The 14,710-nt window shown below is 33.0% G+C and overlaps 1 protein-coding gene across 1 annotated transcript in view; it reads right to left on the bottom strand.

Moving 5' to 3' along the window:
- LOC142335252 (uncharacterized) overlaps positions 1 to 14,163 on the bottom strand; it is a 46,997-nt gene extending 32,834 nt beyond the window's left edge. Inside the window, exon 1 of the mRNA XM_075383673.1 lies at positions 13,894 to 14,163. Within this exon, the coding sequence (XP_075239788.1) occupies positions 13,894 to 14,115 (222 nt within the window). The 5' untranslated portion in view covers positions 14,116 to 14,163. The remainder of the gene's footprint in view (positions 1 to 13,893) is intronic.
- Between the last annotated feature and the right edge of the window lie 547 nt (positions 14,164 to 14,710).

Here is a 14,710-nt window from a genome sequence, read left to right as displayed (position 1 = left end):
AAATTAAGTAGGTTATAGTTAGGAACTGTATATTAAGTTTAAAGACCAAAATCCAAGACATACATTATCAACCATTGTTTTGTTTTTGAAAATCAAATAAATTGAAGTGCTTGGGTGACAATTGATTGAACACTTACATTTTTTATTCTCTGCAAGAAAAAACAGGCTAAAAATCACGAGAAATTTGCAATAGGAAAACATATGTTTCAAAGTCACCCAAACGCATTATATCCCATATGACCATTTCTGTTCCAGTTATTGACATTATCTATTGGCTGCTTTTTGATTTGTCTCATAGATACGTTGCTGACAGAAGGTTGATACCCCACACTTGATATGTAATTTCTTAAGCTAAAAACCATCTTCTGGATTCCAGTGTGATTAGGATGAATGCCATCCATTCGTATATCTAAATTTTCCAAATTATAATCCAGAACTTTTATGTCGGTATTTTGAAACTCGCCGCGTAAACCATCTGCTATATCGTCTAAAGCCCGGTTAAATTTGTTTATTTCATTGTTGTTAGTTTCGCGTCCAAAACTGCCGTTTTTGACCTTGGGTAATTTACAAATCTTTGCAACAGCCTATCATCAAACCTTGGAGGAGAACTAGGACCCTGGTTCCGGAAAAATGATAAAAAATTTGAAAAGACTCCAAAAACTTGAAAAAATTGCAAATATTTTTAAAAAGTGTTGATATTAAAATCTTGGAAAACATTCAATTACATCTAAAAGCTATGCAGTAATAATCAAACGCTCGAGGAGGTTCGCTGGCCCTTCAGGTTGGAGAAACCTAAAAAATGACAAATTTTCAAATGAAAAAATTGCAGGTTTTGTCAAAAAAAATTGCTAATATTCACGATGGTAAAATGCTGAAAAACCAATCCATTACCACCAGAAACTATTCAGTAACCTATTATCAAACCCAGGTGGAGGTTGGGTGGCCCTTCAAGTTGGAGAAACCTAGAAATCACAATATTTAAATGTGCAAAAAAAATTGTAAGTTTCAAAAAAATTTGCTAAAATTCGTTATGTTTAAATGTTGAAAACCTTCTATTACCACTAGAAGCTATGCAGTAACCTATTACCAAACCCTGCAGGAGGTTCGTTGGCTCTTGAGACTGCAAAAACCTAAAAAAGACAAAACATTTCAAAAAACTTGGAAGAAAGGCAAGTTTTATAAAAAAAAATGCTTAAATTTCTCATATTAAAAAATTGAAAGCTATTACATGGCAAATAAATTTTTTTTTCAGTAACTTATTAGCAAACTCTTAAAGACGTTTTCTGTCCCTTGCGTCCAGAAAAACGTGAATAATGAAAAATGAATAAAAAAAATTGTAAAAATTTGCACATTCTGTCAAAAAAATGCTAAAATCCGTCATGTTAAAATGTTGAAACAATTGCATTACCATTAGAAACTATGCAATAATCTATTATAAAACCCTAGAGGAGGTTTATTTACATCCAGGGCTAAAAAAACTCCAAAACAGAAAATTTTTCAAAAAAGCTTGAAAAAAATTGCGAAAAATAGTATAAAATTGCGTGTTTTTAGCGATCGGTTGTTCGTCAGTAGCCACCGGGGGGGGGGGCACTGGGGGTTGAAGGGGAGGGAGGGTGGAGGTTGGCAACAGTGGGGTGGGGGCAACAGCGGCGGTGGGGGTGGGGGTTAACAGTGGGGGTGGGGTGTCTTCAACCTCTAAGAAGCGCCCTTCACAACATATGTATAAGTCTCCAAAACAGTTTGAGCAGAAACAGCTGAAAGGCTCTAAGAGCAATTGATGCCCGCTGGGCTCTACCTGTTTATCCCGTTTTTGAGGACGAAAAGTCGAAAGCGTCAGACGAAAAAACGGTTAAGCGAAAAATCGAATAAAAAGACCGACAGGACTAATATAATTGCTACAAACTTCGTTTGCAAGCAATTGAACATATATTTAATTAACCGTTTTCTATATTAATGAAAAATATTCCCTCGACTTAACTAAAACGTAATCTATCATGTTTGTAAGATTCAATATTGAGAATCACTAGATTGTAAATTCACAATTTAGAAAACACTATTGAGAATGCAAACAGATCAAATTCAAATAGGAGTTTCCAATCTAAATAATAACAAATTCAACATTGAGGTAAGTCAGCTTTGTCCTCGCAACTTTTCAATCGATGGTAACCTAAATGTTTAACGAAAACAAAAAAAAAGAAAAACTCCTAACAAAACCGCAAATTTAAAAATTTTGATGCTACAAATTGAGAAACCGAAAACAAACACACGGTAAAATAAAAGAACTAAAAACAGTAAACACAAGCAGAGAGGTTTGAGTATGAATCAGCTATCTCATCTTGTCAGTGAGATTATTTACAAGTCGACAAACTATTGAAGGGGGAAACGTTTTTCTAAAATCTACTGCTTTGAAGAAATTTGAAAACATTTTTTTTAATCTTCAAAAATGTAAATTTAAAGTTCTAATCACAAAAAAAAACGTTTGGTTAAATATTTACATTTTCGAAATCGCCTCTTAAACATATGAATAGTTTGGTCTTTATACTTCAGTAGAAAAAATTCCTAAAGCCTTTTACTTGTCTATATATTGGAACACGTTCATGCAGTTTGACAATTTCGCTGCTTAGTTTTTCCTTAAATTTGTTTTTAGTTTTCGCTTTTCGGATTTCAATTGGCAAATTATTCCACTTCCTAGAAACATTTCTGATCAGTAACCTGTCACTCCATTTGGATTGGCACTTATTCTTTGGAAAAAAACTGGACAGTTCTGCAGTTTTTGGTCAATTCGTACTTTTCAGGAATCCTGAAAGAGGAGTTTTTGGTTTCTCGACTACTCTCTTTATATTGTGAGAGAAGGTCAAAAAATTTAAGAAGACAAACTTTTTTAATGAAAAGCTCTGCTGATAAAATTTTGTCTTTCAGTAATAGATCTCTTGCCATGTCAACCTTTTTGCGCAGGTGGCAAACCTTTATTCCCAAATTTATTTGTTTATTAACTCTTTGAAGTGACATAGCCAACAACGGTTGAAAAAAATTGCACTGAAATTGAGATGGGACAAAACAAGTGATTTAAAAAGACCGATTCTTGCTTTTAGTGGTAGAAAATGTCTTACTAAATAAATTGACCTAATAGCATTTGCCATTTTTGTTAATGTTTTGTTCAGCTGAATGTCAAAATTTAGATTGTTATCAATCATTATACCTAAAAAACGACAACTTGTTTTTGGCTCTAAGAAAATTCCATTATAAATTGTTCAATTTTTGATTCACCACTTTTTGAAAAACCACAATTTCTGTTTTATCTCTGTTTAAAGTTAGCATATTTTGTCTCGTATAACTGTCAGTACTTTCAAATACACTGTTAATTTCACATAAGAGATTTTCATCGGATTTGGAATGACAAATAATGCATGTGTCATCTGCAAACTGTAAAACGTCCTCTTTTTTCATTTTTTCAGGGAAGTCGTTGATATATATCAAAAAAATTAAAGGCCCGAGAACCGTTCCTTGAGGTACTCCGTGATTTATTGTCACCCAGTTCGAATATTCAATGCCGTTCTTTGCGCATTGTTTTCTGTTAGACAAAAACGATTCTAGCATTGCAATTGATTCCGTACTAAATCCATATTTTGTAATTTTTTCGAGAAAAATTTTGTGAGATATTGAGTTAAAACCTTTGGCTAAATCCAAGAATATACTAACAACGGTTTCGTTTTCTTCTAACAAACTATTCACTGATTCTGTCAACGATATTACTGTGTCATTCGAAGATTTTCTTTCCAGAAACCCAAATTGATTTTTATTGATTATTTCATACTTTTCAACATGTTCTAGCATTTGTTGGAGCAAGTCTTTCAAAAATTTTCGCAAGAGTCGGTGTAACTGAAATTGGTCTGTAGTTTTCTGCTTCCAGTGGATCCCCTTTTTTGTAAATTGGAGTTACATATGCTTTTTTAAGTATGTCAGGAGAAATATTTTTTGATATACATTCGTTTATTGCAAACTGTAGATGTGTTCCAATAGACATTTTGCTACAATTGAAGGACAATGTAGTAAGTAATCCAGGACCCGCTGCTTTGTATTGTGGTAATTGATCAATTACAGTAAACAGTTCTTTTCTCGTTATATGTTTGAAGGAAAACTCAGTTTTGTCAAAAGCAAAGTCCGGTAGCTCAACCTTTTCTGTCTCGCCTTCGTATAAACCTAATTTAGAAAAACAAATATTAATTGTGTTAGCGATTTCTTTTTTGTCTTTTAAAATATCTTGGTTGAACCGAATTCTAGACATTTCGCCATTTTTATCCTCGTGTTTTATTTTTGTTTTAATGAATTTCCACTGTTTTGAATCGGGAAGACTTTCGAACAATTTCTGTGAATAATTGTGACTCGCTCTTCTAAGTAGTCTGTTTGTATGGTTTCTTATTCTTTTGAATGAGTTATATGTGTCAACGTCTGCTTTTTTCTTCCAAATATTGAAAAGCCTGTGCTTTTCGTTGATTAGATTCAAAATTTTTCTGGATAACCATTTCTTTTTCGTTGATTTTGATGATGGCTCTCCTATTTTGATGGGAGCTATACTATTCAGAATATTTTCAAACAATTGAAAATTTTTCAAAAGTTGAGTTTGCATTGTTTTGTTGATACATGAAACTCCAATCCGCGGATGCAATTTTTTTGTTAAGATTAGCTCTAGTAAATTTGCTAGTATCCCGGTAAAAAAATTGCGTTTTGTTTTCATAATCAATGTCCAGTGACGAAAGGAAAACTTGTGTAAAGTGATCACTTCCAAAGAACTGCTCGATAACAGTTGTATCAAAAATTTGGTGTTTCGTTGTTAAACAGCGATCAAATAGTGTTTCCTGATTTCCATTTGTCCAGGTTGGAGTAATTTTATTTACTATCTCAAGCCCATTGTTGGAAGCAAATTCTGTCAATAACTCTTTTTCATTTTGATTGAAAAAATTGATGTTATAGTCTCCGAATAGTATTACATTATCAGTTATTGAAAATGCGCCTGAAATTTCTGATGTCAACTCTTCTAGAAAAAATTCGCCCAAGTTTTTATTTGAACAACAAGAAACGTTAACTAGAAGTTTTTCCTTAAACGGTGCTTGTATTTCAAGCCATAGTGATTCAAAAAAACTTCTGTAAATAGAGTTGAGATCATTCCGTATTTTATGTTTGAACGTATTTTCTACCCATATCCCTACTCCACCACCTCTCGTTAACTGCGTCAATTTTGATCTACTTTGATGAACAAAGTGGTGATTGTTGCTTAAAAAATTTAAGGGTATCTTCTGATTATCGTTTATCCATGTTTCAGTAACAATAAAGCATGTTTGTCTGTTCTGCTGCTGCAAAAAATCCGAAATCTCTTCGTGTTTGTTGCTAACGCTTCTAATATTTGTGTATACAAAAACATAGATGCAAAATTGCATTTGCCTTATGTTTATCGTAGCTTTCGAATGTTTGTAAATTATGTAAATTGGGCCCTGGATTAAATTCGACATCACCGCAAACTAAAATTAAGTAGGTTATAGTTAGGAACTGTATATTAAGTATAAAGACCAAAATCCAAGACATACATTATCAACCATTGTTTTGTTTTTGAAAATCAAATAAATTGAAGTGCTTGGGTGACAATTGATTGAACACTTACATTTTTTATTCTCTGCAAAAAACAGGCTAAAAAACACGAAAAATTTGCAATAGGAAAACATATGTTTCAAAGTCACCCAAACGCATTATATCCCATATGACCATTTCTGTTCCAGTTATTGACATTATCTATTGGCTGCTTTTTGATTTGTCTCATAGATACGTTGCTGACAGAAGGTTGATACCCCACACTTGATATGTAATTTCTCAAGCCAAAAACCATTTTCTGGATTCCAGTGTGATTAGGATGAATGCCATCCATTCGTATATCTAAATTTTCCAAATTATAATCCAGAACTTTTATGTCGGTATTTTGAAACTCGCCGCGTAAACCATCTGCTATATCGTCTAAAGCCCGGTTAAATTTGTTTATTTCATTGTTCTTAGTTTCGCGTCCAAAACTGCCGTTTTTGACATGGGGTAATTTACAAATCGCTACTTTGTAAGGTTTTATTTTATTAACGCACTTCGATAAAACGACTCCCAACTCTTTAGCGGCATCTTCTCCGTACCTTGATCAATGGAATTATGCCCTGTATGAATAATCAGACATTCTGCTTTTGTTGATGGCGCATAATTGTCAATGATATTATTGAGGTCTTTTATTGTCGAAGATGGATAAGAGTGAATGGCAGCATCATTACTGATGTCATTTTGGCGAACCAGTTCATACGAGCTGTCAGAAATAATTAACTGTTTTGTGAAACGAGGAACAAACTTTGGATAAAAATGACGGTTGACAGTAGATTTTACGACATCTTTTTCTGCTGTTTTTTCGCTAATTAAATTTGATATTAATTTATCATTCTGACTCCTCAAAAATTGAATCTCAGATTGAGCTTGATTATAAAGTTCTTTCTGATTTTCCAATTCAAGCTTAAGTCTGTCCAATTCTTGGTTATTGTCTTGATTCTTGTTTGCTAAGTTAGGTGACTCCCTTCTTTGATTTCTTAGTTACATCACCTCGCTTATTAGTTTCTCTTTTGTCCACTTCGACAAACCCGAAATAGTATCTGTCATCTTGATATCTATGCTTAAGGGTGATTTGGTTTTAGTTATTCGTGCATAAACCAGAAAAAAAAGACTCGCCCTGAAAATGACACTATTTTAAATTAAAAGTTAAATTGGTTTGGTCTCACCAGTTTGAAGTCCAGATATAGAATACCCAATAATTCGGTTTGCTTGTTGAAAAAAACTTGTTTGCTTTATCGCAAAAACAAAAAGGTCTGTCAGATAACGTTCTCAATGATTGGAAGCAGAAAAAATCTATCAGCGTGTTCTTTCACATAAATTTACGCTGCTGACTTTGCTTTTTTTTGTTGACATTCATTTGTCAACATTCATTTGTCAAAGGGCCACACTCACAAGTTCCAAGCCTGCCGCTTCAGAACATCAATTAAACTTGTACGTTACATTAGTTAGATTCAGTCAACAACATTTACCCATTTTAAACAAAATTTCAAAAAGATGTCTCCAGTGAAACCTTCATTAAAATTCAGCCTGCTAATGATTAATTGCAATTAGATTCTAACAATTCAACCTAGATTTACTAGAGAATGCAGTATTTAAAAAGACCGATCTCTGCACTCTAAATCGAACTCTGAAATCTAAATTGAGAGCGCATATTCAAACAGAGGTCACACGTGCTCGACAATAACAAGCTAACTCAAGAGTTGCGTATGTCGGGTTTGCCCCTTGGATCTTAGCCCATGGGATTTGCGAAACACTTGATCTAACAATTTAGTTATCAACCACACAAACTCACATATTCGAAAAACAAAACTGAAGAAAACAAAATCTGAAGAAACAAATAAAACCTCGCAGAAATATTCAGCAACTGAAACCACTAAGAACCAGAAAACTTTACAAGTTGACAAGTTAAAACAGAGGCGCAAATTTTTGTTCGAATAATATGTTATCACTTTTGAAACAAATTTAAAACCATTTGTTGTCAAATTGACACTTTCAAAAGTATCAATAATGCATCTTTAGAAAACCAATTGATCGTTTAGACTATCAGAATTATCTTTTAAGCATTCAGAATTATTTATAACTTCCACTGTAAACAACCAGAGTTAACTAAAACCAATCAGCGACAACACAAATAAACAAAACCCCAAAAATTATTAGAACTTTACCACACTGAATGTCGACAATTCTATATGTACGATAAGCTATGCACTGAAAAATCTTGATTCAGATATGACAATATTATAACTGAAGCGTAGGACAACAAAAAAGTAAAGCGTTTGTATTTTTAGTGTGAAGTAAAAAAAAAACCATTCACAATGAACTTAAGCCGTTGATGAGTGTAATTCTTACCACTACTGAAATCAATGAGACCGTCCATTACTCAGACTGTGACAGCACCACCGAGAACAACCAAAAAAATTACGAAAAAAACCTTTCAATGTAATTAATGCTACAAACTATAAACGGAGAAAAATATTTGGATCCAAAAAGAACGTGAAAGAAATTCAACGAGACCTGTCAGTTTTGGGACTCAAATGGACGAAGTTTACAAAATCAATCGTTGCCAACAGACCAATTCACAGAACAGCATATACTCACCATTCAAGCGAAAGCATCGCAATTACTATACTTCACCAAAAGTTAGCCAAAAAAATACGAAACAAACCATATGAAAGCGAATAAAAAACAAAATTAGCTATTATAAACTAGATCCAAACAATCTCTACACTAGTTTCAATAATTCTCCCTTAGAAAAACCAGTTGTTCTTTTAAGCAATCAGAATTATCGATGAATTCCATCGTAAATAATCAAATTTAACCAAAAACCAAACGAGAGAAAAAATATATGCAAACAAAAGTCCAAAAACTACCAAAATTTTTACCACATTGAAGGTCGACAATTCCCTATGTATGGTATGCTATGAATTTCAAAATTTATCGTGGGATATGACTCACGAATATTATAATTTTAGCGTAGGACAACAAAAACAACAAACGGCAACTCAAAATTCACTTGTATTCTTGGAAAACATTTAGTGTCAGTAAAAAGACAATTGGCAATCAACTCAGGACACTGATCCATTTCTATCATACCACTACTGAAAAAAATGAGTTCCTTCATTAGCTAGATTGACAGAACGACAGAGAAAAATATCTACATCAAGTCAAAAATTCAATGGAAACATCAAATCAGTTAACATTTAGAGCAAACTAACAAAAAAAAGATTTAATTTAATATAATCTCACACAAAAATATAGCACATCAGCCTATATAGAAAATAAAACCGAAAAATAACTTCGAAATTATTAAGAAATACATAGAAATTTTAGACTTCTAAGGACTTGCCCCAGGCAGCAATAGCAGATTTTTATTAACGACCTGTGTTCTATTAAAACAAAATGGCCAATGATAATGGAGACTTCAGTAACATGCAAAAACAATATTCGCAAAAACAAACCTTTTCAAAATCAAAATTCCATCTAGGAAGCTCGCTAATGTACGATGGCACAATGTTCTCACAGCTCTGATCCACATTTTTGTCTCAATAGTCTACCAATCACAGCAGAGATAGAATGCCTTTAAAGATGTAGTTCATATTCTGTCATTAAAGCAAAAATTGATTTTTAGGAACAGTCTCTGTACAAAAAAAGGTTCACATGATCGGCCCAAATTTGAGGTCTCTTGATATCAAGTAGCGGGACAGATCGAACATTGAGCAAAAATATCTGTATTATAATAGATTGGATAACAATCTATTCAATTTAGCAAAAACAGCACTTTGAACCACATCTCTCTGCTGGATAATGGAAGTATAAACAAGCCTCTTTTCAGCTTAAAAGGAAGACGTTGCCAGCCATTTTTTTGGCAAATTTGCACAAAATCGGCATTAAAAAACAATGTGGCGCCTCTTATTATTGTTATTATTGAAAAGTCTTTATAAATATCAAAAATAAGTCGTACGAAACGGTTCTGCAATCCTTCTTTATCTCTAGAAAATGATTTTATCTTTTTGTTTTTGTAAATGGTTTGTCAATTTTTGAGTTTTGCCTATTTTTCTTATTTTGTATTCTGATAACAAAGTATAACTAATGACAGGTCCCATTGGCTTCCTAAGTTATATTTGAACTTATCTAGAATCTTAAGGTGAAAAGTTAATGGTTGTTTTCACTTTTTTTTTAAAAAAAAGGATTTTTAAATCTTATCCCTTTCCTTTTTCTTCTTTATGTCGACGTGTTACATAGTCTCTCATTAAAGTCAGGTCCCATCTGCGTTCTAGTGAAGAACAAGTGAATTTGAGTAGACTAGCTGTTAAATGATTTCATTTTTGCTTTAAAAAACAAGCATGAGCGTTAATGTGCGTTCGCACATGTTGCGACCCGAGCTCATCTACATTTATGACTAAATTGTCAACCATATGAAGAGATAACAAAAATAGAAGATTAAAAAAATCGTTACACAACCTAACTACTAAATGAATTACTTAATACCACGCCTCATTACAGCACTCACGAGATCTGCTATTAAAAAGACTACGAGAAAAAAAACTGCGAGAAAAAAAAAATAAACAAAAACAAAAAATTTCAGGGCAAAAGCTCAATATCTAAATTTAAAGCACCTATTAACAACGTCAAAATTCAATCAGTTAGAACCATAACTACACAAATTTACTTTTTCCTAACTATACAGCAGAAATCGGAAATCCCTAATAAGATTAGGCGACGAATAATGCGAAATTCAAAAATCAATCAACATATTTTCTACCAAATAAATCGAAAGTCTTGACAATCATTAGCTTTTAACAAAAACATTCCTGATATTTACAAAAAAATCATTATGAAACCTATAGGACCTGTCTTTAAAATTAAGCCAAAGGAACGGACTAAAGATGCAGACAAACTCAAAAAATTAAACAATAAATTACAAACAAGGCAAAAACACAACTTACTGACGCTATAAAAGCCATTAGGTGTTATCTGAATAGTAGTTACTTTTAATTCATTTTTTATTTATACTAACTCAAGTAAGATTATACTGAAAGAATAAATAAGTTCATTTGGGCCATATTTGCCCATCATTGCAATCTGTTATTACGCAATTGAGCTACAAGAGAAAAAGACACACAACTCCAACACTCACAAAACTTTTTCTGAAAACGCATAATGTCCAACAAACAAAACATCAGTTACAACATAAAATCAAAACACAAGTTAATTTTTGAAAAAGAAATTGGATGGGACCTCTCAATGATGAATAAGAAATTGAAAAACCATTGAAATTTTATAATATAAACTTTAGGACTATTCGCTATAAACTGACTGCTTTGACTGACATCATTCATTGAATCCTTGATTATAAGCTTATTAGACAGGTCAACATTTAACGGCAACCTGAAGAACAAAAAACCGGCAAAAGTCGCAAATTAAAAAAAAAATGTGCGGAAAGTGTCGAAGCCATTAAATAAAATGTTCACTAAAAACTTTTTCTACTTTCAAATAATTTTTAACAGCAATGTGATTCTTCTTTTTAACAAGTTGACTTCAAAAAATTAACAAATATGAACAAATACATATGAACAAAACCACGAAATTTTTGAGAAAACGTGTAGTATCAACGCCATAAATTCAATAGCTTTTAACGGAAGCTAAAAATTAAGCTAAGTTATGCCTCGATGGGACAACAAGCATGTTTGTCATTCATAAGTCATCAAAAGACATTACAATAAGCAATTCAGCATGAAAAAAGAAACATACAGGCAAAATCCAAAAATTCAGTAGAAAAGTGCGAGAACGAAGTGTCGAAGTCATTCAAACCATAAGCTTTTTCTGAAATCTTTATCTATAATCCATTGAAAGTCTTCTCTAAACCAATGGGAGCTAAAAATATTAGGATAATCTGATCAGATTTCAGCAGGAACCAATAATACGCAAATATCAAAACATTTAAAAAGATTTTTTGAAATCTTGTGGCATTGAACTCACATAACCAATAGTTAAAGATAAAATTGCTAAATAGATAAATTTAGATTGAGGTAGAAAAGAAGGGGGTCCGGTCATTACAGAAGGGGTCCGGTCATTACAGGGGGTCCGGTTACCTACAATGCACGAAAACAAGTTCAAGAATGGTTAACGTTCAAAAATATTAATGTTCAATTATTTTTATGTCTTAACAGCCATTACATTCTATAAAATTCAACCGAATTCAATAAATACAGTCAGTTACGCCTCGATGCGGGACAAAAATTTTTTTCCATGCATAGGTACTCAATAAGAGATCACAATAAGTCTTATGACTATGAAAACAACAATACAGGCAAAACCCAAAAATTCAAAAGAAAAGTGCGGAAAGAAAGTGTCGAAGCCATTTAAACCAGAAGCTTTTCTCTGAAAACTATTATCTATGATCCATTGAACGTCTTCTCTAAGCCAATGCGAGCTATCAATATTAGGATATTGTGATAAAATTTCAGGAGGAACCAAAAATACGAAAATATCCAAATACTAAAAAAAATTGAAATCTTGTGGCATTGAAGTCATGTAACCAATAGTTAGAAGATAAAACCGCTAACTAGATTAATTTTGGTTGCAGTAGACATGACGGTGATGCTGTCATTACTGAGACTGAATTACAGTTCACAAACATAGGCTTTTGATGGGTTAATGTTGAATTTTTTTTTCGAAAAATCCTTCAACAGCCATTAGCTGTCCACTCAAAGCAGTAGATAGGTTCACTTAATGTTCCCTATGAAACGTATTGCAATTTTAGTCACTCAGTCTATCCCATAAGACTCCAAAAATTTAAAACTTCAGAAAGAAAATCAAAATTTCTCACGCGTCGAAGCCAAAAAAAACATTAGCGAGTCCTTTAAAACAATTTTTTTCATTGGGCTTCATTTGACTGTAAATGATGTTTGCCATTAACAGAACCTCGATATGAAAAGTGACTAGTTTCTAGGTGACTTAGAAAGAATAAAAAGTTTTCTAAAAAAAGCTCTCAAACAGAATTCAAACTTTTTTATAGCAAACTTTCTTATGAGACCAGAACTACTCCTTTTATCGCCTTTCTTCTATTAGAAACTCAAAATTTGTTCATTTTGTTGCGTGAAATATAATTGTGAATAAATATTTTTATTTTATAAAATCTTAATTTGAAGACAAATTACATAAAAGTGAACAAAATTATGCCAAATATCCCGTGCTCACACAAAAACTTCAATCCTCGACAACTCCTCGGAAAAAAACGAAATTAAAAAAATCTTAATTTCGAATTCTACGCTGGACGAGCTTTTAATGATACCACTCACATTTCTCTACGACGAACATATCGATCGGCCAAAATTGTCTGAACAAAAAAAACCCAGTTGAGTATATAGTTCCTTCCCCCACAAGTGGGGTCGGAACAAGTATATATTGAGGCTTTAGTCGTAATTATTATTTTTGGTTTTTATTGTTTGTCTTGCCTCATAGTCTCTCATCGGCACTCTATTACAGTATGGCATTTTTCGATTCATTTAACAGTTTGAGAAACGTATGTGAACATATCTTCTCTTGATTTGTTAGATAATTAAGTCAAAAATGTTGGTGAGCCGGAACATTATGTGCAAATGCACATTTCCGAGACTCCTTGTTCTCGCTACGGTCACCGCGTAAAAGTCACCATTTGAAGGTCATCATTACAAAACCGATCTATATTTAAAATTGAAGCCTAAGAGGGGTCTTATTGAATGACACATCTATCGCAGTACAGAAAAAAAAATACTAAACGGCATTGAAAACCGACCATGCAAAATTAAAATGTTGCTTAAGGTAATGCAAAAACCTTTCTTCAATTAGGAGCCATAACTACATAACCATCTATCCGAGATGTTGGAAGTGCTACGAAAAAACTTAACAGACCTTGCACATGAGCTATTACCGTCACCTAAGAATGGGAGACCTCAAAAATTTTGTCAAGCCCCTGAATGAAAAAATGCAGCAGATAACATTAGCACTAACATTCAGTATCAGCCTGAAAATATAACTTTTGCAGCATTTGTGCTTCACTAGGCTATCGATTCCAAGATAAAAATGGCTTTAGCTAGCTACTTTCACCTCAGAAATTACGTCCCTACAAACAATATAAGTGCAACTTATTCAGCTATAAGACCACGACAAGTACTTAATAATTATTTACTTTAAGTTTAACCAGCCCGTCAAACAAATAGTCTGAAGAGAATTACATTTTTTTTTCAGAATTTGGGAAAGGAACAATATGGATCTCTTTTAGACCTGTCTTAACTTCTCCAAGTCTGAAGATGACTGCGTATTCTCCGTCTTGAGCTTGCCATTCTGTTCCTCCAACACACGTATGAAATCCTCCAACTCCGACTCAACTTCTTTCCCCGTTGCCTCCAACGTTTTGTACTCCTCCTGTAACTCCGAGTATTTTCCCTCTAGCTCTTCAGATCTGCACCTCCAGTACTCAACTGAGTGCTCGTCCTCGTGTGTCATTCTATTTCACTCTGAAATCGATAAGATTAATGAACAACTTTTATTGAATTATTCGTAATGACGCTTTCAGTCCAACATGTACATTCTAACATGTCACGAAAAGGCACGTAAATTGATATGACATTCAAATGAATATCCTCAGTACGGCATAAAGCTTCCTTGACATCAAAAAAAATGAAAGCTGGTACGTGCACAGCTAATGTCAAATCTACATTTTTTAAAACAGAAGGAGTAAAATGCTTACAAAATCACAAAAAAATTCCACTCAAAGTTCTACCTTGAAAAGTTTTCAATTCTAACACCGTTGCGTTTCATCAACTTTTTGTAATATGCTCAGGCTGAACCAAAATGAAATGCCACTGAATGATCAAACCGTCAGCCTGGCAAGCACTGGAAAAAACCTTTAAAAAACGTAATTAGTTCGACTTTCAAACTTTTTCTTGCAGATTTTTAAAAAGGCCATCTAAAAACATGAACTAATTTAGGACAAATTTGAAAGCTCCGAAGCTTTGAGGTCACTTCGAGTTCTTCTTATGGTCAGTGAGCATTTAAAGTAAAACACGCTGAGTATTAAATTAAATGAGTTAGTACTAAA

The sequence above is a fragment of the Convolutriloba macropyga genome, chromosome 2 (assembly GCF_964194025.1).
Source record: "Convolutriloba macropyga chromosome 2, txConMacr16.3, whole genome shotgun sequence".
NCBI lineage: Eukaryota > Metazoa > Xenacoelomorpha > Acoela > Convolutidae > Convolutriloba > Convolutriloba macropyga.
The sequence above is the reverse complement of the archived record's forward strand: the minus strand, read 5'-3'. Positions and strand labels throughout refer to the sequence as shown.